Genomic DNA, 24,992 nt, shown 5'->3' with positions numbered 1-24,992 from the left:
GGAGGTTGAAGCAAACAAAAGCTGTCTAAGCAGAGCTACAAAATGAGTTCAAGGCCATCCTGGGTAACGAACTTATCAAGACAAAAAAAGGAGAGTGGCGTGGAGATACAGGGCCGTAGTCCAGTGTCACCTGGCACATGGTCTAGGCTCAGTTCTTTACTCCATGCCTGTGTATACCCTCCCCGCGGAGTTCTCTCTCAAGATCTAATTGGGATCAGGAGGAAAAAGGCCCAGTGTGCTCCAGGTCTTCAGAATCACATGACCAAAGCCCAGCCGGGGGACAGAGATCCTGTTTCCGTTCCACCCCAGCTGGGGCTACGAGTAGAAATCCGTATTTCCTCCTACAGCAGAAACCATTTAGCCTGCCTTGATCCGGACCTCTTCGTTCTACACTGAGTCTTGTGAGGACAGAGTTAGGCCTTCAGTAACCCAGCCTGAATAAAAGGAAGAGAGCAGGGAGGGGCAGGAGTCGGTGTCTCTCTCTCCTCCCCATCTCATCTCCACCCACCTTCTAAGGCTGGGCAGCTTCTGCCCAGGATCTTATCAGGGGAAACTCCCTGCCCTCAATGCTGAGTTCCCCGGTGCCTGCGTTTAATGTGTTACATTATTTTAATGAGGCAAGATAAAACGATTATTCTTCCTAGGACTAAGTAGTGAAAAGTTGTCCAAGATATGCCTAACCTATTTTTGCTCTCCCACATCATCCACCCTAATTCATCTTTCTCACCACCACCTTTCTTTCCTGTCGCTTCTCTCACTGCGACTGGACTCTACTGCCCTCCAGTGGCCAAAGCAGAGAGAACTCTCCTACCCAATCAGCGTCCTCAAGGAATTTTACCACTAACCGATTCATAAAAGGGAACGCTGAGGAAGTAAGTCTACTCAAATCTCTGAATCCCAAGCAACTTAGTTCACGTTCATTCCCTCAACTTCTGGCTTGTGACTTGTTTCCTTCCTATCTCATCCCTAAAGAAGATTCCACGTAGGAAACCCTGCAGCGAAAAAGAAAGAAAAAGACACGGTCTCCATCCATCCTACTCCCAACACCTGCCTCAAGTGTCAAAATCACAGGCTAGTTAGCCGCTACTGGGTTCTTCTAATGAACTGTACTTCTAGCCTTTTGGAGCCCAAATCTTATAGGATCTTTACTGGCTTCCCCACATCTCGTCGCCTTGACATCACTGTAAGATCGCGGTAACTAACCAGGTCTCTTGTTTCCAAGGTAACAGGCGCTTTGCGACCTTCAGTTTGCAGCGGTCGCACTGCAGTCCCTGCAGTGGTTGCTGGGAGACGACGGTGGAGAGAAGAGGTGGTTTGAGTAAGGACCTGGGCTGGTATTGGAGGGGAAGCTAGCCCATGCCTGGAGGAAGTGCTGGGCCTCGCGTGAAGGAGTGCGACCCGAAGCAACAGAGCTGCTCTCCCCTCCCTTTGGCCTATGGCTGGGGTGCAGTCTCACGGTCGAGCAAGAGGCTCGACTTGGACCTGGAGGCCAGTGGCGCGAGATGCGCTTTTGGCTCGTGCCTTCCATTCATGCACAGAACTGGAAGGACGGTTCTATCTGGTAGGGGGTCTCCTAGAAGGTGGTGCAAGAGTGCCCAGCAACGACACTGTGATCTTTGACCCAGCTAGGGGCCAAGCGGTGCGACTGCTAGCCCGAGGAGGTCCCCTTCGCAGCCACCACGATGCGGCACTGGTGGGAGGACGTTGGCTCTGCGTGGTGGGTGGCTGGGACGGGTCACGTCGCTTATCCACGGTGGCTGCGCTGGACACTTCGAGTGGAGTGTGGGAAGTATGGACCGCGAAGCCTGCCAACTGCCCTCCTGCTGGCCTCAGCAGCCACACCTGCACCCGAATCTCAGACCGAGAGTTTCGGGTATCTGGCAGAGAGGGTGGTACCCGCACTCAGCGACGCTACGGTAGCATCTACACGTTAAAGTTGGACCACAGCACCCGAACTTATTGGTACTGCGACTTTGCCCCCAAACGTTCGTTTGTTTTCTCTATACTCTAGAAAAACAAAACCGAAACAAACTTACTTGTTATCTATAGCACATTCCACTTTGGTATTTACATTTTCCAAGACAGCTTAACTCTATCTGCCCCAAGCCTGATTTTCTCTTTCACTAGGGCTTTCTGGCAAAGAACACTATTTGTATCTTTTCAGAAAACCAAACTCAGGCCCGAATTTCTGTGTACCAACAGCTACAAAGAAGAAGGCTGCCACACAGCCTCACGGTCAGGTCACTGTGCTGCCTTGCTGCCAACTGCAGGACCCCACCCGGGCCATCAGCTTTTGCTCTTTGGGGGTTGCAACTCAGTTGGACCAGAAGTAGCAGGGCAATGGAGCCCTGGGAAAATTAAGGTATCAGCTACTTAGGTAAATCAGGAAAGGCCTGAAACTCCAATAAGCAAACCGTTCAGACAAATCCTTCTTGCTTTTCTCCCCAAAGGAGGAAGCGCCGGTTGCGCCTCGGTTGACGGAACAGCTTGCAAACCTTGTGAGCAGTGGGCAGGGGTTGCAGCAAGGACCGCAGAGCCTGCGGCATCATTCCTGTTCCGTGGTGGGGCCCTTCGCCGTACTATTTGGTGGAGAAACTCTGACCAGAGCTCGAGACACGATCTGCAATGATCTCTACATCTATGATACCCGTGAGAGCCAAACCAACATTTGAAAGGGAGAACTTAAACATTATAAAACGGGACTGCTGGGATAGAAAGAGGAAAAACCAGTTGGCAAGAGCTAAAGAAATGCAGTCCAGTTGTGGTGGTGCATGTTGCTGGGGGGGGGAGGGTAAGGTTGGGGGGGGGGGCCGGGGCGGAGGGACGGGTCGCTGAGAGGACAGCTCAGTGAGTTCCAGGACAGCCAGAGCTATATAGACAAACCTTGTCTCAAAAACAAAAAACAAGACAAACAACAACAACAAAAACTCAAGAAATGCTCAAGAAAAACTCAAGACGGAGAACCAAAAAGATATTCCGGCCTTCAAAGGCTAAGGTTCATAACCAAACCACCAAACAAAATACACAGAGCCAGATAAGGTAACTCTGATTTCCACCTCAGCACTTCAGAGGTGGAGGTCTGAGGATCTCTGAGTTCAAAGCCAGCCTGGTCTGTATAGTGAATTCCAGGCCATCCTGGGCTACACAGAGAAACCTTGTTATGGAAAACAAAACAAAAATCGAGCCAGGCATAGTGGTTTACACACCTTTAATTCCAGCACTTGGGAGGCAGAGGCAGGTGGCTCTCTGGGAGTTTTTGAGGTCAGTCAGCCTGGTCTAGAGTGTGAGACTGGCAGGGTGACAGAGTGAGACCACTTTTCAAAAAGAAAACGAAATACAACAGACACAATGTAAGTAGAGTATTAAACATTTGAGAAGGCCAACAAAGCAAATGGGGAAGTAACAGGCATGCATACTGGATAGTGTTGGAGCAGAGTAATTACCCGTGCCTCAGTAACCACCCTCTGCTCTCAACCCAACAGGCAAGTCTCCACCTCTGTGGTTCCACTTCCCCTGTACGGACCGTGGACTGAAGCGCGTGGGCCACCGTACTTGCCTTTGGAACGACCAGCTTTATTTGGTTGGGGGTTTTGGTGAGGACGGCAGGACAGCTAGCCCACAGGTTTGCACACTGGAGTTCTTCACCTGAAGAACAGCAGGAAGGCACTCGGCCAAGCCTCTGGTGGCGAACCTACAAAGCATCCTCACCACAGCTACTGCCCCACTTCAGACACTCATTAAATTCAATCTGAGTCAACGTTTTGTCTCTGAATCCTTTTAAGAGATTTATGTAAGTGCTCTATCTGCATGTACACCTTCGTGCCAAAAGAGGGCATCAGACCCCGTTAGAGCTGGTTGGGGGCCACCATGTGGTTGTTAGGGATAACAAAATGGATGTCCTCTGGATGAGTAGACAGAGCTCTTCCGCTAGGCCAGCTCTCTAGCCCTCTGAATCCTTTTTAGAAGAGCACTAAATAAGCAGATGTCTTTATTTGCAAGGGAAAGGCAAACTGTGGCTCCTTTCTGACAGTGTGAGCCATTAACCTGGTAGAAAGAACAAAACCAAGTTATCTTTCTGTTTTGTTTGAGGCAGGGTCTCACTATATAGCCTTGGATGACTGCGGACTCGCTTTGTACACTGGGCTGGCCTGGAACTCAGAGATCTGCCTCCTGTTGTGTCCCCAGCACTAAGATATGTCTGCCACCATGCCCAGCTGTATGCTGTCAGTGTAGCCCTAAGTAAGAGAGTTTCAGGCTACAGTTAAGTATTTGACCAAAACATTTAATTAACAACAACAAAAAAATTACAATAGCAGAAAAATAATAATAACAATAAAAAGAAATTAGAAGTGGGAATCAGGGTAAAATAGAATGCAGAGGCCTTAGTCCCTAAGAGACCAGCACCCCTGCTGAGCTGGACTTAGCCCCAGCTCCTTCTGAGTTTTCCTTGGCTGCTGGCTTCTCATCTTCTCCCATAAGACGAATGTTGTGCTTTTCCCGGAATTCATTGAGTTCTTTTCCCTTTGCCTGAAGCTGCTGTGACAGTGTCTCAATGATCTTTTGTATCTAAAAGGCAAAGAAAAGAGGATACAGAAGGATTGCAGGTCTCCCTCCTCTGACCTGGAATGTGCTATGGTTAGAGGCAGTGAAACAACACATTTAAGCTCACCTTTTAGCCCAGCATCAGCAAAGCCCAGACTCTCAAGTGAATTCTCAAACACAGTGAGTGGCTTATAAAAGGGAACATCTGGGCTACTTGCTTTCACTATTCTTTGATAATGTTATAAAAGTATATAATTATTCTTCTCAAACTTAACCCCACTCTTACCCACTGGCCACCAACACAACCCATCTCAAAATCATATTTCTGTTTTGTTTTGTGACCCATGGGTCTAACCAGGGCACCCTTGTGGGCTAGCCACAGGAGCAGCTTGCCAGGGGATACATCACTTAAGACAATGACTGCCCCATCTCTAGCAACCTTCAGTCCTCAGTGGCTCCCCAGGGAGGGTGGGTTGCTTGTTTTTTAAATATTTATTTATTATATATTATGATTACACTGTCACTATCTTCAGACACACCAGAAGAGGGTATCAGATCTCATTTCAGATGGTTGTGAGCCACCATGTGGTTGCTGGGATTTGAACTCAGGACCTCGGGAAGAGCAGTCGGTGCTCTTAATCACTGAGCCATCTCTCCAGCCCAGGGTTGCTTGTTTTTTAAAGAGCATTTATGATGCTATCGTTCCTTCTTTTAGGTCACATTCTTTTTTTATTGATTGTTTTATAGTTAGCCTAGGCAGGCTTCAAACCCAAGATTCTCCTGCCTCATCATCTCAGCAAGTTAATCACCAATGTATGACATCCCAGTCAGGACTCTTTCTTCCTTTGAAATGTCACTTATGGTTTCTTCAAGGGTTTGGCTCCACGGATCCAGAGATATCCTAAGAAGTTACAGTTTAAATTGGTTCTTGGATGGAGGCATAGCCCAATGATAGAGTATTTAGCCTGCTGTGCATAAGGCCCTGGGTTTGATGCCCAACACTGCTAAACAAGTTCTTCAGGTGACTCTGACTCAGGGATCCAGACTATATTGTAAGAAACTGCTCTACCCATTCCCCTCCCAACTCAACCACATCAAAGGGCCCATGGAAAGGGGCCACAGCCAACAACTCCTCACTTCAGGAGTTGGACTTTTGACTTATAAAGGACATAGCATATAGCCAACAGACATAATATACTGTCAACATGAATTTCTGCCTGGACTTTCTTTCCTCGCATTCCCTAAATCCCTGGCCACCCATATTTAACCTCTTGATTGCCCGAATGCCACCTCAGGGATCTGTGCTCACCTGCTCCTTGTTACCCTCCAAGGCAGGCAGCACCTCCTTGACCGTCCGCTCTACCAGCACACCGCCAACCATGCGGTAGCACTTGCGGGTCTCATCCACTTCCTTCAGCGTATCGATCACCAGGCTAGGTAGGGTAGGAGAGCAAGACAAGACCTCAGAATAGTCCTGCTCCCCTGCAAGCCTCCCTCCAATACTGTCTCTCTGCGGCATTCTTACCTATGCTCATTCAGTTCCATCTCCAGCTCAGCTGCTTTGGAGGCCAAGCCCCTCTGTTCCTGCCGAAGGCGATTAAAGCCAGCAATTACCTAAGAGAGAAATGAGCCAGTGAAAACCAGAAAGCAGAGGCAGCCCCCGGGAGGACAAGTCACAGAGGCGCAGTAGTGGATGGATACCTATCTTGGGAAAGTTGTAGAATACGTCTGCATGCCTCTATGTATGAGATATTTACTAGGCACAAGGGGGCGATTTAACAATAGACTTGGATGGGAGAGATGGGGGAGGGGAGGAGCTGCTGGAATACCTAGAGAGACTTGCCAGTAAAGAGTCTGTCACAGCTTTTTTATGCCTCCCCCCAACTTATTAATTTTTACTACATGTTGATGAGTGCTATTATACCTGGAAGTATGTATATATGTGCACGCTGTGTGTGCCTAGTGCCCAGAGGCCGGAAGAAGGCATCAGATTTCCTGAAGCTGGAATAGTGAGTGGTCGTGAGCCACCCTGTGTGTGCTGGAAATTGAGCCTGGGTCCTAGGCAAAATCTTTTAACCATTTTTCTCTTAAGTTCTTTTAGCCACTGAGCTGCTTGCCAGTTTGCCACCCCCAGCCCGGATTTTTTTTTAATTATATGGATAACTGTGTGTTTGTGCAAACGAGTGCAGTTCTCAGAGACCAGAAGAGGGTGATGGAGTCACGGGCCGGATATGGGTGCTAGAAATCAAACCTGGGTCTTCTAGAAGAGCAGTGTATACTTTTTTTTTTTTTTAAGAATTATTTAATTATATATATATGAGTACCCTGTAGCTGTCTTCAGACACACCAGGAGAAGGCATTGGATCCCATTACAGACGGTTGTGAGCCCCCATGTGGTTGCTGGGAACTGATCTCAGTGCTCTTAACCTCTGAGCCATCATTCCAGCCCCACAGTGTGAACTTTTATATGCCTAATCATCGAGTCATCATCTCTGAAGTCTGTTGTTGTAAAAATATAAAACAATAAAAAGGTATAGGTGTCTTTTACCTCACTAGGTCCTGCACTGTGGTGCCCCAAGATATCTGCTAGATATCTTGCGGAAACACATCCCAGCCACACACTCTCCTATACTCAAACCCTCACATAAAAGAACACACAATGCAATAATCTTGGATCCAATTGATAAGATATAATTGCCCACTTAAACATACAAAGCCCGGTACCATCCATCCCTTAGGAACATTAATAACAACCTGTAAATACACAGAGCAGACTCTTAACATCACCTGCCATGGCTTCTCACCCTCTCCTCTCTCCTCCTTTCTCTTCCAGTCTCCTCCTCTTCCTTCAAACTTCTCTCCCGCCCATCCTTCCTTCTCCTCCAATGACAGGCCTCCTTCTATCTTGTACCTGCCCCTCACCTGTACTTTACAAATTCAATGGGGAGAAGGTTCTGGTGTAGTCACCTGATTCCTGAGTAAGTGACTAGGCAGCTGTCCTTGGGGCAGTGGAATTAGCATCAAAATACAGATAACTCCAGGGAAAACCACAACAGAAGTCCTTGTTTTTGTTTTTGTTTTTTTTTTTTTAAAGATTTCAGGATGTTTATATTTATGTGTGTGCCTGTGTGTATATAAACATATGGAGATCAGAAGAGGGTGTCGGTTTCACCCGGAGCTTCATTCACAGGCGGCTGTGAGCTGCTGGGTACGGGTGTTGAACTCCAGAGAGGACAATCTGAGTTCCCAGGATGGTGATCAGGTTAGGGCACACTTGTGCATCGAGTGCCTTCCCCGTCAAGCCACGCAAGCTTGGTAGAATAAGCTCAGGGCTGGAGGAACCCTCAGTGAGAATGGCCTCAGTGTGCAAGAGGCACCAGGGTCAAAGTCCCAGCCGCACACCAAAGACAAATCTAGAAAGAATGTCTTGTGCCTGTACAGATGTAGCACCTGTCAGTAAAAATCTGATGGCCTGTAAGTTAGGCAAGAAACGGGAGACGGGACAGTCAGGAGGAGAAAGGATTCTGGGATAGAGCCAGGCCTGGGAGATTCCCCTGGGGAGAGGTGAGAAGACGGATGCACAGTACCTGAGCACAGGTGACCAGCCACTTGGCAGAATACAAGTTAAAATAAAGGGGTCATTTTAAGTTATGACCTAGTCAGAGAAGAGCCTAGCTGCATGACCAAGGTATTGTATATACATTTTGAGTCTGAATCTTATTTCTGGGAGCATGGGGCTTGGAGGAAGAGCCAGGCAAATCAAGTATTTACTAATAGCACCCCACGCTGGGTGCCAAAATGTAAAAATTAACTGGAGCTTCTACCTCACCTTTGATCACTCAGTTCCCTTTAAAACACACACACACACACACACACACACACACACACACACACACACACACACACACACACAACCTTCATCTTTACAATTACCCTTAACAGCACTAGAGCGGAGCACTTACCAACCCTCTATACTATTTTGTCTACTTCCCTGTCACTAACCCTGAGATATGACCTGCCATGTTCTGCCCTTCCTACTCCAATTGGCTGGCCCTCAGGGACATCTTCTCATGATCTACCTTCCCTATGTTGTCCTCCTCCTTCCTCTTCTCTCCTCTTGTGGTCTCTGCCTCAAGCTTGGGAACCAAAGCCCCGCCTACCTCTCTTCTGCCCAGGCAGTAGGCATCTTTATTCAACCAGACATTTTATATTAAGGCACAAGGTTACACAGCATCATTTGGTGCACGTGAGGATGTCCTCATCCCTGTGGGCAACTAGACCTTGGGGGCCGGTATTTAGCATTGCAATACATAGCAACAGAGGGAACCTGGACAGTCTCGTGTAAACAGGAATAGACTAGTCTCTTTACCCTATTAAATCATACTGTATGTAAATATCCCCACTGAAATAGTCCCATTTAATTAATATTATGTATTCTTTCCTAAATCAACATCATCTCTTATGACGACATAGAGCTCTTTACATTCTTATTTACATGTACAAGGTCTTTCAAAAACTTATTTTTATACACAAAGATCTTTCCCCTAAGATTTATTTTTATGTGCCTTACCTGCATGTGTATGTCCACTATGTGCACGCCTGAGGACCAAAGAGGCCAGAAGAAGGCATTAGATCCCCCAAAGTATGAGCTACCCTTTGTGTACTGAGCTGGAAATTGAACCCAGGTCCTCTAGAAGATCTTAACCACTGAGCCATTTCTCTAGCCCCAGATTTCTTTTTAAGCATGACATAGAATTTGTTCCCCATTGATAAAAATATTGGGAGAGGTGTTTGTTTATGTGTGTGCACAGTTTTTTATTTGTTTTGAGGCAGGATCTCTGAATACAGATTGCCAGTCTAGCTTTGAACCTGAGATTGTAGAGACCTCCCCACTCCCCGCTTCTAGAAATTTCACAAAAACTTATGACTGGGCTCAGGGATGTAGGCTCAGAGTATTTACATTTGGGCTAACACAAGGCTCAATGTGTGGGACTCCTTTATCTTGGTCATCCTGACAAACCCCTAGAAACAGTAACCAGAGGGTTTTTTTACTGCCTTGTCTGATCACTTTTTCTTTGATCTAAGAATTGATCCTATTCTCTGCAAGTACCCAGAATGGTATAAAAGCTGATTGGGAAAAAATAAACTCACTTCAGCCTCAGCACTGGCAGGAGTCATGTTATAATGTTGTCTAGTTGTCTTTTTCTTTTTAATCCTCCCTCCCTCCCTTGAGACTTCCTGCCTCTGTCCCAAGAATACAACCAAAATTCCATATCACATTGAAAATCCGTAAGACCTGGTCCAGTTTACTCCCCACACAGGCCTTCTCTCATCTTAGCTGTCTTTTTTTTTTTTTTTAATTTTATGTATATGAGTACACTACAGCTGTCTTCAGACACACCAAAAGAGACCACCAGATCTCATTATAGATGGTTGCAAGCCACCATGTGGTTGCTGGGAATTGAACTCAGGACCTCTGGAAGAGCAGCCAATGCTCTTAACCTCTGAACCATCTCTCCAGCCCCCCCTTAGCTGTCTTCTTATGTCACCTTTTGCTGTCTTCTTATGCCACTGGTAGTGTCCCGGACATTATGTAAACTCTCTACTCCTCCTGGTGAGCTTTTACAAACTTCCCTCACTCCTTATTTCTCTGCCGAAAACTAAATTCTCTTTTCTGGTTTCAAATCAAATTCTCTTGCAAAGCTGTATTTGTTGGGATGACCAACAAGAAATTTTTTTCTATAATCTGATACTAAGCCAAAGAAATTATAAAAACCTGCCCTGCTTGTTTCTGTATAATCTAGCTCCATTACCCGCCAGGAGAAACCCTAAAGGCACCCACGGAAATGAAAGCTGGCCGATGTGTTTCATTTTTCAGAGTTTGAAAAGTTACACTATGTACATTATACACTGATGCCTACTGAGGGTCCCAGTGAGCTTCCTTCTGCCTTGAGTTCTGGGAAGGCATTCTGTAATTCCACATGTAGAAGTGATGGCTATCCTAATGACATCTTTACAGATGAAAGCTTATAATGCTTTGGCTTATGTCCACTGAAATTAAACAAACAAAACACATTACAGGTGTGCCCTCCAGTCCTACGGTCAAGCACTGTGGAAAGATCTAACAGCACTTTAAAGGAGATGTTCATAAAACACAAGGGATGCGAGACCTCCCAGAGATAGGTTACGTAACGCTCTATTAACTTTAGACTGTTTAAATGCCAGTGAGACAGGTAGCAATGCTGAAAAACACTGGCTCTTAGAATGGGCTGCTGGATTAAATCAGCCTGTACACTTTAAGAATATATAAACCTCAGTGTCAGAGTCAGGAAATATGCTCTGTTGAGGAAGAGGCTACACCTTTATCTTCACAGGAAAAGAAAGAAATGCTGTGGATTTCTTCAACGTTAATAAAGATTAAATCTGACCATCAGAGACTTCCTGAAAATCTTGGCTGCTGACACGGAAGAAGAGACCCAAAAGGACAGCAAAGCAGGTGGTGCAAATGCTGACCTCCTACCCAGGGACAGCTGGGAGATTGAGGAGACATGGAGCTCTCTGCAGTAGACAATGACTCTTTGGCTACCTGGTCCTCGTGACTTATTACATGCCATTTTCTCATATGGCATAGATGGGGATTAACACCCAAGTGCAGTTTGGTTATTCAATCCAAACTGACTTACACATGCCTTTCACCTACTCAAACACAAAGCAGAGAATCATTATTAGTTGATTTGTGCATACCACATACTTCATATATACATATAAAAATGTCCCTACAATGTTACTATTAAGTTTGTGTTCTTCAGAACAAAACAACCAGACACCAGTGCAATCAAAGTATCTAGCCCCAGGTGATCCAGACTCAGACAGCCTCAGCTGCCGTCTCCTCAAAAATCTGCATCCAGGACAGTTTCAAAGTGGCTAGCCTCAATTGGTGTAGCCTCACAGACTGCCTCAGTGAGGCTTGCACCTTCCTGGACAGTAAATGAAACAGCCAGGTTTCTCAGGAATTGGCTAGCATTCCAATTTTCTTAGAGTCCCCAAAGACACCATCCATTGCCTGCAGACATCAGGAAGCCCTCCCTCAATCCTGAGAGGCGGAGTGGGTGGTACTGGTGTTCGGTGGGTTGTGGATGTTTGTTGTCCTTTAGGAGGTTGGTGGTTGGTTGTTAATGGTTACGACCAGGGAAGAAACAAAGAGAAGGAGGGTGGATTCAGGGATCCCCGCCCCCTACCTCTCTCCTATCTAATGTTGGGGGGTGAATCGGGTGGGGGGATGATGAAAGAGAAAAGAAGGGTGGATTATGTATCTCCCTTTAGACTAAGGAAGCAGTAAGTCTCAAATATTTTAGGTTGTATGGATCTGTCGTCTTCCGGTCTCTACGGGTATCAGGCACTAATGCTAGGTTCAGTTCCCACACCCCAGCTCATAGCCATCTGTAACTCCAGTCCTAAGGTCTCTTCTGGACTATGCAGACACCAAACAAACAAGTGTTATGCATATATGCAGACAAAACACATATACATAAAATACAAATTAAAAATAAATATTTTTAAGGGGGAGAGGAATGGAGAGATGGTTCAGTTAAGGACACTTGTTGCTCTTGCAGAGGACTAAGGTTCAGTTCCCATCACCTACATGGTGACTTACAACCATGTGTAACTCCAGTTCAAAGGATCCAACCCCCAACTCTTGCTTCTAACCTCTGATGGCACCAGGGTACATAACTCATACATTCAAGGAAGTAAATTGTTTAAAAAAAAAAAAAGCTTTTCAAAAAGGAACCCAAGGGACACATTGTCCTTTTTTTTTTTTTTTTTTTTCTTTTTCTTTTTTTCAGAGCTGGGGACTGAACCCAGGGCCTTGCACTTGCTAGGCAAGCGCTCTACCACTGAGCCAAATCCCCAACCCTCACATTGTCCTTTTTAGTTAAATTTATGAACTAGCACTTAGGAGGCAGAGGCAGACAGATCTATGTGAGTTCAAAGCTAGCCTGATCCACACAGAGTGAGTTCCAGGACAGCCAGGGCTATAAGCAGAGAAACCCCATCTCAAACAACAACAAAAATTATGAGGTTAGGGGCACACAGGTGGACACACATGTCAGAAGACAACTTGTGGAACTCAATTTTATCCTTCCATCCTATGGTTCTTTCTGACTGAATGCAGCTTGTCAGGTCTGGCAACAAACACCTGTTCTCACCCACATCACCTTTCCCAAAAAAACGTTCTTCGGCTGTGTTACAGGCCATTACTTAATTGAATACTGAGAGAACAGAAGGTGAGAATTCTGCCTGAATACATCCAAAGTGCACTGAGAGAGAGAGAGAGAGAGAGAGAGAGAGAGAGAGAGAGAGAGAGAGAGAGAGACACTGCCTCATTAACTGCCTCTTTCCCTTTCAGCATCCGTCGTCTGTCCCTCCCCTGGTTTCTACTGTTTCTGAGACAAAGGCTCAGGTGCTTGAGCTAGCCTACTACGGACATATATGGAAAAGACGACCTGAACTCCTGCTCCTCCCATCTCCACTTCCCGAGTCCTGGGTTCACTGGTCTCAGTGCCCTCTAACTGTTCTTGATCTTACCACTCTATTACAGAAGGGTACTCATCCCTTCTCTTCAAACTGAGAACCAGACTATACCCATTGCCTCTAACTTACTTTACATTTCCTTCTGATTTCTCTGTGGTATTAGTATTGCTCACCAAACTATCCTCCCGAAGATCTTGAATCGCCTCCTGTATAACCAACTGCATAATCCAATTGTTTTTTCTCAAGGCATACATATGGTGGCTTAAAACAGCCTGTAACTCCAGTTCCAGAGGATCTGATATGATACCCTCTTCTGGGTACCAGGAATACATGTGGTACACTACATACTTGTAGGCACTCACTCACAAGACAAAATACTCTGCCTTTAGCTGTTCACTGCTACATGACTAAGCTACTTGTCTTCTTTTCCTTTTTTTTTTTTTTTTCAGAGCTGGGGACCGAACCCAGGGCCTTGCGCTCGCTAGGCAAGCACTCTACCGCTGAGCTAAAACCCCAACCCCTTCTTTTCCTTTTTGTTCCTATAAAATATAAACAATACACAATAGGACAGTTTCTTATTGAGTACTACTGGTACTTACGCTGGTAATCTTGTACATTTTACAGTACTCAGCAACATCCCTGCATTCTACCCAATAAAAACCAAACACACTTTGGGCGCTACCAACTGTTTCCTAGGGACAAGTCACTAGGCTGAGAACCAACACCACGAGACGGCAGAAAGGCTGAGATCTACTCCTCTTTTTCAAAGTCCTTGCCCCCTCATTTCTATGGTGGGAATATGATTAAAGAGTGTGTTCATACTATTTCTTTATTTTATTATCTACACTATTTCTATAGTTTTTGAACCCAAGCCTTCACCCAAACTAACAATTATCAGTTACATGAGATTTAAAACTTTTTTTTTTTCAGGCCAGGTAATTGCTCTTGCTGCCTAAGCCTGATGACTAGAATTACATTTCCAGAATCCATGTAAAGTTGGGAAGAGAGAACCAGTTTTGAGCCAGCATGATGGCTTAGGAGGAACAGGCACTCGCTGCTAAGCCTGACAACCTAAGTTTAATCAGCAGGAGCCACATGGTAGGAGGAAAGGCATTATCCTCTGGCTGCCACACCAGTGCTGTGGCCTGTACAAACATGCAACCATACACAATAAAAGTATGTTAAAACATTGGAACAGAGTAAGAAACAGGGCACTGCAAGGAAAGCACCAAACCAAGTCAGTCCAAGCCTTCCAAGCCAACGAGGAATCCTATACACAGAGGACAAAGACACACAAGGAAGAATAAATTTCAAGATAGGAACAGAAGAACTAAGGAAGACTATCATTCCTAAAATAGAGACTGCTGGTATATGCCTGAAATCCCAGCATCTGGGAAGTTGAACCAGAGGGATCAGGAGCTCAAGGTCAGCCCTAATTACATTGTGAGTTCAAAGCCAGACTGGGGTCTATAAGCAACAGGCAGGCAGAGGTGAAGAGAGGGAGAGGGAGAGGGAGAGGGAGAGGGAGAGCGAGCATGAGTGAGTGCACGTGCACACACACACATTCACACAGACACACACCATGGCCAACACAGTCCAAAACCTCAAATAGGAAGAATGAAGAAAACAAACCAACAATAATTCAATCAACCAGAAACACATTCAACAAAATCACAGTAATTAACAAACCCCTATCAATAACCCTAAATGTAAGTAGTCTTAACACTCTAATTAAAACACCAAAGGCCCATGCCTTTAATCACAGCATCTGGGAAGCAGAGACAGGTAGATCTTTGTGAATTCAAGGCCACTCTGGTCTATCTAGTCAGCTCAAAGACAGGTAGAGATACATAGTAAGACCTTGTATCAAGAACTTAAAAAAAAAGAAAGACCAGATGACCAGATTATAAAACAAGATCCAAATCTGTCGTTTTCAAGAAACATACCACCCAGCTTAAAGACAGAATTCATAATCAAAAGAAAATAAGAGATGGCTCAGCAGGTAAGAACGCTGGCTGCTCTTCCAGAACTCAGGTTCAGTTTCAGCACCCACATGGCAACTCACCTGTTGGGGGTTACTCGAGTGCTGCTATGTATTCAAATGCTAAACTCTGTACCCCAAGATCTCATTGCCCCAGGACAAGCAATCCCCATTACATCAGCTTCTGCTATGCAAACATTACCCCCCAATTTAAAAGCATTGGTTAAATAAATGCGGCTACAACCAATTACCGGGAAGAACAGAGAGAAGTGGAGCTTGAGTCCCAGGGCTGGGGTCACAGGTAGGGACCACAACGGAGAAGGAGAAATGAGAAAGAAGGGGAAGGAGGACAGAGAGAACAGAAGGTCTCCATTAGTCATGATGGACCAGCAGCATGTGCCAGGACAAAATGCCTCCCCAGAACACCAGAACACCAACTACTGGAGCAGAAATGACCCAGGAAGAGTTCAAAAGCAAGTATCTGAGGTCCACAGCTGGGGAAGAAGCAATCCAACCATTAGAAAAGTAGATGAGGGCTAATCCCCAGTACCTGCCAAAGCCAAAATAAAAAGTCACAGTTTGAGTCCCTCTCATCTGTGAGTGAGGTAGGGATAAGAATGACCCCCTTTTTTACTCACATCTCTCTGTAACTCCAGTTCTGGAGTTTCTAACATACAGACATACATGCAGGCAAAACACCAATATTCATGAAATAAAAATAATAAAAATAAACTTTAAAAAAAGAAAAGAGGGGCTGGAGAGATGGCTCAGCGGTTAAGAGCACTGTCTGCTCTTCCACAGGTCCTGAGTTCAATTCCCAGCAACCACATGGTGGCTCACAGCCATCTGTAATGGGATCTGATGTCCTCTTCTGGTGTGTATGAAGACAGCTACAGTGTACTCACATACATAAAATAAATAAATAGGTCTTTAAAAAAAAAAAAAAAAAAAAAAAAAAGAAAAGAAGTGGGGCTGGAGAGATGGCTCAGCGGTTAAGAGCGCTGACTGCTCTTCCAGAGGTCCTGAGTTCAAATCCCAGCAACCACATGGTGGCTCACAACCATCCGTAACAGGATCTGATGCCCTCTTCTGGTGTGTCTGAAGACAGAGACAGTGTATTCACATCTATAAAATAAATAAAAATAAATCTTTAAAAAAAAAAGAAAGAAAGAAAGGAAGGAAGGAAGGAAGGAAGGAAGGAAGGAAGGAAGGAAGGAAATAGAGCCTGAAATCTAATACAATTCACAGGCTGTCTATGTACAAAGTGGAAATAGGTCAAGACAGTGGCCAGTAAGATGGCTCAACTGGTAAGGGGACTTTGCAGCCAATCTTGGCTACCTGAGTTTGATCCCAGGATGGACAAGGTGGAAGAAGAGAACAGCTGCTGCAAATTGTCCTTTGGCCACCACATGAGCATTGTGGCATTTCCACAAACACAAAATAAATAAATGCAAACCTGTTTCCCTCCCTTCCCAACCTGCCCCCCCCCAAAGAGGTTTACCAAGCAAGTGCACAAATTAGCACTGACAGAGAAAGCTGAGTGTTACTATTTACCATACAATGACAAAAAACGTTCCGAAGGCATTTTGGAGACCCTGGCTGTCTTTCCAATCATGGAACCAAAAGCTAGGGTCTTAAGGGCAGAAAGAACTCACAGCCCAGTATACCTAGCCTCTGCTCCTCACATCCCAGCATGCTCCATTATTTATTCAAGTACAGCTTGTACTGCAGCTGGAGAAAGCATTACTAGCAGTAACCTGTGGTAGTATCTATGCCTCGTGGTGCTAATTCTGGAGGCATGCAGAATGCAAGAGCTGTGGAGAAATGGCTTCCTCTACCAAAACTTCACAAGATGCACTGGACTGTGGGAGGTTAAACAGGGGTGCAAGGAAAACCCTGATGTAGGAATGGGAGCTGTCGGGGAATCCTCACTGGAACAAGCCCTAGGCCAGGCAGCCACCATGATCTCTAATAGTACAGCAACTGTCAGTGGACAGTGCCTAACCGGGCAAGCTGCAGGCACTGGTATGCCCCCAGCCCAAGTGCATGAAGCATGGACTGTGCCCTGTGGAGCTGTCTAGTATTTTAGAGGCCCAATTCCTGCCCCAGAGTTTCCAAATGCCATATATAGGGATAATTTATCATAGAACGGTAAGACCATGCCTGCCCTCTCGGAATTCAGACTTAAGGCTTTAACAGTAAAGCCTCCTCCTGGCTTTACTTCTCTCCTTTAGAACGGGAATGTCTACCCTCTGCCTGCCTCTGCATTACATGATGAACGTGCATATGCTACTCTCATTGCACAGGCTCACAACTGACCCTGGAATTTTGAGTTAGTACTGGAACAATGTAAGACTCTGGGGACTACTGGGACAGAATGATTGTATTTTACATTATAAGGTCATGAGTTTGGAGGGTAAGGGGTATAAAGCAGTGTTTGAGTAGGCTCTGTCCTCTTCGAAACACCTGTTGAACTTTGACAAGTGACAGGAATTTTCTTGTCTTTTTGAGATTCACACTGGCCTCAAATATGCTATTTAGTTGAGGATGAACTTGAACTCCTTTTTTCTTTTTTTTTTTTTTTTTTTTTTTTTTTCCCGGAGCTGGGGACTGAACCCAGGGCCTTGCGGTTGCTAGGCAAGCGCTCTACCACTGAGCTAAATCCCCAACCCCGAACTTGAACTCCTAATCCTGCCTCTCTACCTCTCCCCCAAATACAGGGGATCTCTTACAGGCGTGTACATCACAATCTACTTTGCAGCAGGGCTTTTCAGTTGTTTAGTTCATTATTATATGTGTGTACATAATGTTTATGTGTCTCGATTTGGGGGAGCTAAAGAGATGGCTCAGCAGCACTTGTGGCTCTGCACCTACATGGAAACCCATAACTATCACTGTCTCTAACTCCAGAGGATCCAATGCTCTGACCCCCACAGTCCAAGGTCACCAGGCACGCATGTGGGTGGCTGGCTGGCACATGCGCACACATGCACACGCACACATGCACGCGCACACGCGCACATGCACGCGCACACGCGCGCGCACTCACTCCTCCAAGTGCTGTGGTACACCTGGGAGATCAAAGCAGGAAGAATGCCACAAGCCCTAGACTAGCATGGTCTACATAGCAAGTTCCAGGCTAGCCAGGGCTACAGAGGGAGATCCTCTCTCAGATAAAACAGCAGCAAACCAATAAACAATAAATAGAAATAGGATAAACCGAAAATAAAACAAGGGCCTAGTAGAAAGTATGACCTGCTCCTATCTTCCTTGTGAAAGTCACATCAGGCTTGAATTTGTATCAGTGACAAACACTTAAATTGGGAAGAAAAGTTCCACAGGTAAAGAACCAAAGAACCAGAGTTTGAGAACTTGGGGGGTGGGGGAGGTATGGTATTGAGGCATGAACTGCCTGGCAATGGAATGCTAGGGAACTTAAATTCTGAGGCTTGTTATCCAAGTGCTGGGGAAGAGAGGGTCAATGGACTCTCTGGCCAGCCATCCTAGCCTGGCTGGTGAGTTCTAGGCCACATGAAAAAAACTTGTGTCAAAGAACAACAAGGCTGACTGTGTCTTCTTCAAGTCTTGCAATACAGCTCTTTTAAATCTTCCAGCATTTCCAAGGCCGGGCAGTTCATGGCTCAAGGCTTATGAACACATTTCTTCTAACGAAAAAAAAAAATCCTCACATTGACTAACTTTCCTCAGCCTTTAGAATTAAGCTGAAGAATCCTCTAGAAAATAAAAACAAATTAGCATTTAGAAAGATTGTTCAGATCATGTGCATGTATGTATGTGTTTGTGTGAGATGAGGTGCTCAAGTGCAGAAGCCATCTCTCCACCCCTAACTAGCATTTAGTCAACACACTCTGTAGTCTCTGTTTTTTAGTCATGGTGATGGGGGGGGAGGGTGTCGAATGAATTTTCTTGCCTAGTACACTAAATAGTTATGAAATGGGAAGTACATGTTTTCACAGATAGAGGAGGGTAAAAAGTAAGAAGAGAAATCATGTGCAGAAGTTTTTGGTGTAAGGACTGGAGCAATGGCTCGGTGGAAGAACTGTTACTTCTATAGCAGAAGGCCTGGGTTTGGTTCTCAAGACCCACATGGTAGCTAATAAGCAGTTATCAGGGGCTTGGACCCCTCTTCTGGCCTCCAATGGCTCCTGCACAGGTGTGGTACATGCACACACTCAGACATGCAAATATACATAACATATTTTTGAAGTCTCGTTGTTTCATTTTTATTTGCCATTCTGTCTGTCTTGTTTGTTTTTGAGATTGTGTTTCACTCTGTAACCTAGGCTAGCCTGGAACTGAGAGGGTAACCCATTGGGATTATGGGTATGAGCCATCACACTTGGCTGTGTCCAAATTTAAGATAAAGTCTATTTCACTTACCTGTTTCTCTGTGTTAAGCAAAGTATAACACAAGACAGACTCTCAAAAGCTTTACTTTTTTTCTTTCCCACTGTCAAGGTGCCTCTTCCATCCCCAGAATGTCACTTCTCTTTGAATACTTACTTTCCGACTCATAGTAGAACTGTAAACCCCACTTCAACAGACGATGCTCTCCAACAGTATGGGTTTTAAACTATTTCTGCTGATACTTTTTTTTAAAGATGTATTTATTTATTATATATAAGTACACTGTAGCTATCCTCAGACACACCAGAAGGCATCAGATCTCATTACAGATGGTTGGGAGTCACCATGTGGTTTCTGGGATTTGAACCCAGGACCCATGGAAGAGCAGTCAGTGCTCTTAACGGCTGAGCCACCACTCCAGTCCCTATGCTGATACTTTTACCTGCAGTGATTGCTCAACAAGCAACTGACAAATATATGATTAAAATAGCTCTTCAATCCCAACCCTGGACCTCCATACCAGGTGAGAACAGACACCCACCCAGACCCCACACCTCAAGGCTTTCCCATTTAACCCACCAAACTACACCCCTAGCTTCAACTATTTTCATTTCGATTGTGTGTTCTTCTTCTTCTTTTTTTTTTTTTTTTTTGGTTCTTTTTTTCGGAGCTGGGGACCGAACCCAGGGCCTTGCGCTTCCTAGGCAAGCGCTCTACCACTGAGCTAAACTAAATCCCCAACCCCAATTGTGTGTTCTTCTAATATCAATTAAACACTAGTCCCAAGACTAACAAAACATGGTCCCTATACCACAAAGGGCTTTCTGATTAATTCGTCAGATGTATCCCGATGTTATGAAGAGCAGAATCACACCTGCATTAGAAAATGGTTTCTAGCCTCTTCTGAAAACTTAAGTCTCTGCAGAAGGGAGCATAGAGAGTGAGCTGGACCATGTCTCAAAAAACGAAAACAACCCGAGCCAGGAATAGTAGTCCCAGATAATCCCAGTATTTGGGAGGCAGAAACAAGCGAATCTCTGTGAGTTCCAGGCCAGCTTGGTCTACATAGTGAATTCCAGAAAAGCAAGGCTACATAGAGCGACCCAGCCCGACCCTATAGCAACCCTCATCCCCACCCCAAGACAAAACAAAAACAAAACAAAACAAGAAAATAACTAAGCCACAGTCTCCTTAGTCCAAATAGTTACTGAACACTAAACTGGTCAGAGTCTGAGTCACGTGGCTCTGCAGCGTGTTTGTGATGGTGAACACGGTTTTGGAGTCAAAGACTAAATAACCCACTCACTGACTAAGAACAGCCTGGGATTCGTTACTAGATGACACTTCAAACACCATATTCTCTTTAGGGTACCTCGTAGAGGGGGAGACGACGATCCATGTCCTTAGGGACCTGGACAACCCTCCCAGATCCTGCATCTAAGAGCTTTCTCTCTCGACTACCCACCCACACCCCGGGCGTGCCTCTCACCTACCTACCCCACCTACTCACGCCCTAGAAAGGATTGTGATCACCCCCAAAAACGCCCTCTCCCCTGTGCGTGACCACGGAGAACGTGGGAAGGACTAAAGGCCCCTCTGAATCACAAGTCCTTTTCCTTGCACGAACTCGACACCGACCCAGGTGCCTTCTACGCTCGCGGTTCCTCACCTGTTCCGCCGACACCGCCCCCTTCCCCGTGCCACTCCCGCCGCTCTTGCCCACACGACCGCTGCTGTCCGCCATCTTCCCCACCTGCAAGCTTTCCGGCCTGCGCACTCCCACTGCGTCACATCCGCTCTAGTGGTTACCGCCCACTTGCTCCTGCGCTTCTGGCTTCTGGCAGCTCTTCAGATCCGACCCTGCGAATGGTTTTGGCTGTGTCTTCATGTAGGACCTACTCCCCAACCCTGCCTGCTGCGGTGAATTCCACCTGCTATGCTTTAACTTGTGCAACAGAGATTCTTGCCCCGGGGAGAGCCGGGGAAGGACGCGCTAATCAGAGGGCGGGGGCTCGGGTTGGGATCTGATCTTGTACCCATCTACCTACCCACCACGAGAATGGTGGAGATCTAAGGAGGGTGAACTTTCCTTCTGAGATTCTGGTACAAGGGGAAAGATACATGTTGAGTCTATAAAGCTGTCCAGGTGGCACAGCCGAGAAGAGAGAATTGGGGAAACGAGGAAGGTTCCATGAGATGACTTGAACTGCGGAAACGTTTGGCAGAGGAAAAGGGCTTCAGTTTTAATGTGAGATCACTGGAAGTTGAGGTATTAAGGCACCGATCATAGTGTCCTCTTCCATTTTCCCATTTTATGATCTCATAACTACTAGTAGTAAAGTGTTTTCGAAGCCTTGGGGGAGGGGATTACTGGCCAGGTCTGGAAATGGCAGAGAATTCTAGAAACTTACAGCTTGAAGGAGGGTTAGGTGTCCTGATTTTTCACCTTCTTCAGGCTGGGCTTCATCACCAGGCCTCCTCATCAACTCCTGTCCCTTCTGTGTACCGGATACCGATTACCTCAAATCTCAGTACTTTGTACTCAGCCCAGGTAACATATTTTATGTTCTTTGTCTAGCACGTAGTTGCTAAGTCCATGTTTATTAACCGAATAGTGGACCTGCCATCCACCAAACATTTAATGCGTGTACTCCAGTAGCTTAGGGTTATTTAATGCTCTGGAAGAATGAAAACAAGTCGCTAGGGTTGGTGGGACACACCTCTAATCCCAGCACTCGGGAAACAGGCAGGAGGATCAACTAGGAGTTTAAGATCATCCCCGCTACATAGAAAGGTCTGCCTGGGCTACAAAAAGACCCGGTCTCAAAGGGGAGGTAAAATCAGAAAAAAAAAAAGTAAGTTTCCGGCTCCACCCCCACTTGAGCCTCCCAAGTTTCTCCGCGGCACGCGGTAGAAATCCTGAGAAAACTGCCTGTGTCATTCACAGGCCCAGAGCCATGGCAGAGTCCTCATCGACTTCCTGGGAGCTGCCCCTGGTGGCTGTGTGCCAGGTAACATCAACACCAAACAAGCAAGAGAACTTTAAAACGTGTGCTGAGCTGGTTCAAGAGGCTACCAGACTGGGCGCTTGCCTGGCCTTTCTGCCTGAGGCATTTGACTTTATTGCACGAAATCCTGCCGAGACATTACTCCTGTCCGAACCACTGGATGGGGACCTTTTGGGACAATATAGCCAGCTTGCCAGGTACAAGGGTAGGGTGGGGGTGGGGAGGGGTAGAATCCCTGTTGGGCAGTGTTCCTGGATTGCCACATAGAGGGGGTAGAGTTGTCAGTGTCCCTCCCCCTCAGGGAATGTGGAATCTGGCTGTCCTTGGGTGGTTTCCACGAGCGTGGCCAAGACTGGGAGCAGACTCAGAAAATCTACAATTGTCATGTGCTTCTGAACAGCAAGGGTGAGACTTCACAGTCCTTCAGCTTGCCTCTTCCTAGGCTCATCTACCTTCTTCCAACTCAGATCTTCAGCATTTTTCTCAACTGCTTGGCTTTAGGGGTTTTTTTGTTTTGTTTTGAATGCTTCTGTTCTTAGCCTAAAAATTACTCTTTGGGAGAAGAGCTAAGCTGGACTTCCAGTGTCTGTACTGAGCATTTTCTCTTACTTTAGGATCAGTAGTGGCCAGTTACAGGAAGACACATCTATGTGATGTAGAGATCCCAGGTCAGGGGCCTATGAGAGAAAGCAACTATACCATGCCTGGATACGCTCTTGAACCACCTGTCAAGACACCAGCAGGCAAGGTAGGAGTTTGAAAAGAAAATAGGAATATGTTGAAAAAGTTGTAACATCTCCCTTTGGTGTAGGATGATGGAGGTAGTATTCAATGTTACGTTGACCAGGACAGGGAAGATGAGTGGGTTGTTTCTCGTTTCAGGTTGGTCTAGCAATCTGTTATGACATGCGGTTCCCTGAACTTTCTCTGAAATTGGCTCAAGCTGGGGCAGAAATACTTACTTATCCTTCAGCCTTTGGATCTGTTACCGGCCCAGCCCACTGGGAGGTAGGAGAATGCCTCTTCATAACATATAGGCCTCCTTTAATCTTATTTTTAGTAGTGGGGACAGAGTAGCACAAACCTAAACTCTAAGCACTTCAGGGGATAGCCACAGGTTCAAAGCCAGCATAGTGATGCCTCGAGTAAAACAGAAAACAAAATAGAAGCTGGGCAGTGGGGGTGCACACCTTTAATCCCAGCCCTCAGGAGGCAGAAGCAAGTGGATCTGAGTTCAAGACCAGCCTGGTCTACAGAGTAGGTTCCAGGACAGCCAGGGCTACACAGAGAAACCGTCTCAAAACAAAACAAAACAAAACAAAACAAAAGTAACCCACACCACCCAAAATAGTGGTGCATGGTGGTGTGTGCTTTTTATCTCCGCACTGTAAGGCAGAGGCCGGCAGATCTCTGTGGGTCCAGGCCAACCAAGGTTATACAAGGAGACCTTATATAAAAAAATACAAAACACAAACACACCCCTCCCCTTCTACTTGAAGGATTTTCTTCCCTTCCGATCTGGTGAGGAAATTCGTTTCTTAGATAGGTGTGAGTCATGTTATAGTTAGTTACTAATTCTAGTTGATCAATAGTCAATGAGTAGATTGGGCCCACAGTGTCCGCTTCTTGTCACTCGCCTATTAAATGCTGTATGTTCCTGAGTACGCACGTCTCATCCTCAGGTGCTGCTGCGGGCCCGCGCCATTGAGTCTCAGTGCTACGTGATAGCAGCAGCACAGTGTGGACGCCACCATGAGACAAGAGCAAGTTACGGCCACAGCATGGTGGTTGACCCCTGGGGCACAGTGGTGGCCAGCTGTTCCGAGGGACCAGGCCTTTGCCTTGCTCGAATTGATCTCCACTTTCTGCAACAGATGCGCCAACACTTGCCTGTGTTCCAGCATCGCAGACCTGACCTTTATGGCAGTCTCCTGCCACTCTCCTAATGTTTTTAATTTCTGTTGGTTGAGACAGACAAACACACGCCAACTGTGAGGTGATGCTACCGTGACTTGTAGGCTGGACCCAAGCACGGTTCCCTTCACTTGCAGGACTTAACTCTCCTAATGGAACACAGGCTCAATCAAGTCCATGGGAAAGAAGAGACTTTGACCTGATCTCAGATTTCAGTTTCAGAAAAATGAAATTTTATATAGTCACTGTTTATTTCATGAAAACTGAAGTTGTGCTGAGGGCTGAGCAGCACTGGCATTGAAAAAAAATATAATAATCAATCATAATGTCTGGACATCTCTTTTGGGGCTGGGAAGGGAGGTGGAATTGTACCTGCTCGACTAGGCTTCTTAGTCTCCTGGCTCAAACGTGCCTCCCTACCTAACAAAGTGCAATGCTCAGTGCATGGACCAGCTCTGTTCTCCCAAGTGTGGGAGAAGGGAGGATAAAGGAACAGGAGGAGGAGTTGATGCTAAATACCCCACTTTCTCTCAAGCCAGAAGGAAGCAAAGGGACAGGGCCCTGGGTGGGGTAAGAGTTTGTTATTTTCACTGGAAAAGGGGAGGGAAATGTCACGCCCCCGCCCCTTCCTTTTCAGAGAAAGTGTA

The 24,992-nt window shown here is 46.0% G+C and overlaps 3 protein-coding genes across 11 annotated transcripts; 2 read left to right on the top strand and 1 right to left on the bottom strand.

Moving 5' to 3' along the window:
• The first annotated feature begins 767 nt into the window (after window positions 1-767).
• Window positions 768-4,001, top strand: Klhdc9 (kelch domain containing 9). Of its 3 annotated transcripts, none has more exons than XM_039090918.2 (4): window positions 815-1,183; window positions 2,165-2,362; window positions 2,451-2,649; window positions 3,483-3,757. In XM_039090918.2, the coding sequence occupies exons 1-4, from the start codon at window positions 1,100-1,102 to the stop codon at window positions 3,647-3,649; spliced, it is 648 nt and encodes a 215-aa protein (XP_038946846.1). In that variant the 5' UTR covers window positions 815-1,099; the 3' UTR covers window positions 3,650-3,757. The 3 variants fall into 3 exon arrangements, with proteins under 3 accessions (XP_038946847.1, XP_038946846.1, NP_001101820.1); NM_001108350.2 differs by lacking the exon at window positions 815-1,183 and adding an exon at window positions 1,352-1,962 and having other exon boundaries at window positions 2,203-2,362; window positions 3,483-4,001; XM_039090919.2 differs by lacking the exons at window positions 2,451-2,649; window positions 3,483-3,757 and having other exon boundaries at window positions 768-1,962; window positions 2,165-2,357.
• On the bottom strand, window positions 3,997-21,968 carry Pfdn2 (prefoldin subunit 2). Of its 3 annotated transcripts, none has more exons than NM_001109476.1 (4): window positions 21,093-21,177; window positions 6,068-6,156; window positions 5,852-5,975; window positions 3,997-4,566 (listed from the first exon to the last, which is right to left on the bottom strand). In NM_001109476.1, exons 1-4 carry the CDS (start codon window positions 21,165-21,167, stop codon window positions 4,390-4,392), a joined length of 465 nt encoding a protein of 154 aa, NP_001102946.1. In that variant the 5' UTR covers window positions 21,168-21,177; the 3' UTR covers window positions 3,997-4,389. The 3 variants fall into 3 exon arrangements, with proteins under 3 accessions (NP_001102946.1, XP_063128676.1, XP_063128677.1); XM_063272606.1 differs by lacking the exon at window positions 21,093-21,177 and adding an exon at window positions 21,835-21,968 and having other exon boundaries at window positions 4,262-4,566; XM_063272607.1 differs by having other exon boundaries at window positions 4,262-4,566; window positions 21,177-21,204.
• Window positions 21,235-24,671, top strand: Nit1 (nitrilase 1). 5 transcript variants are annotated; one of them, NM_001305646.1, is made up of 7 exons: window positions 21,235-21,311; window positions 21,897-21,974; window positions 22,371-22,628; window positions 22,733-22,836; window positions 23,046-23,179; window positions 23,314-23,439; window positions 24,114-24,671. In NM_001305646.1, coding segments are annotated over exons 1-7 (966 nt in total). In that variant the 5' UTR covers window positions 21,235-21,309; the 3' UTR covers window positions 24,378-24,671. The 5 variants fall into 5 exon arrangements, with proteins under 5 accessions (NP_001292575.1, NP_872609.2, NP_001076049.1 ...); NM_182668.2 differs by having other exon boundaries at window positions 21,879-21,974; NM_001082580.1 differs by having other exon boundaries at window positions 21,235-21,343; window positions 21,879-21,974.
• Window positions 24,672-24,992: the final 321 nt, after the last annotated feature.

This window comes from Rattus norvegicus, chromosome 13 (genome assembly GCF_036323735.1).
Source record: "Rattus norvegicus strain BN/NHsdMcwi chromosome 13, GRCr8, whole genome shotgun sequence".
Lineage (NCBI taxonomy): Eukaryota > Metazoa > Chordata > Mammalia > Rodentia > Muridae > Rattus > Rattus norvegicus.
This window is presented reverse-complemented; position numbering and strand designations above follow the sequence as displayed.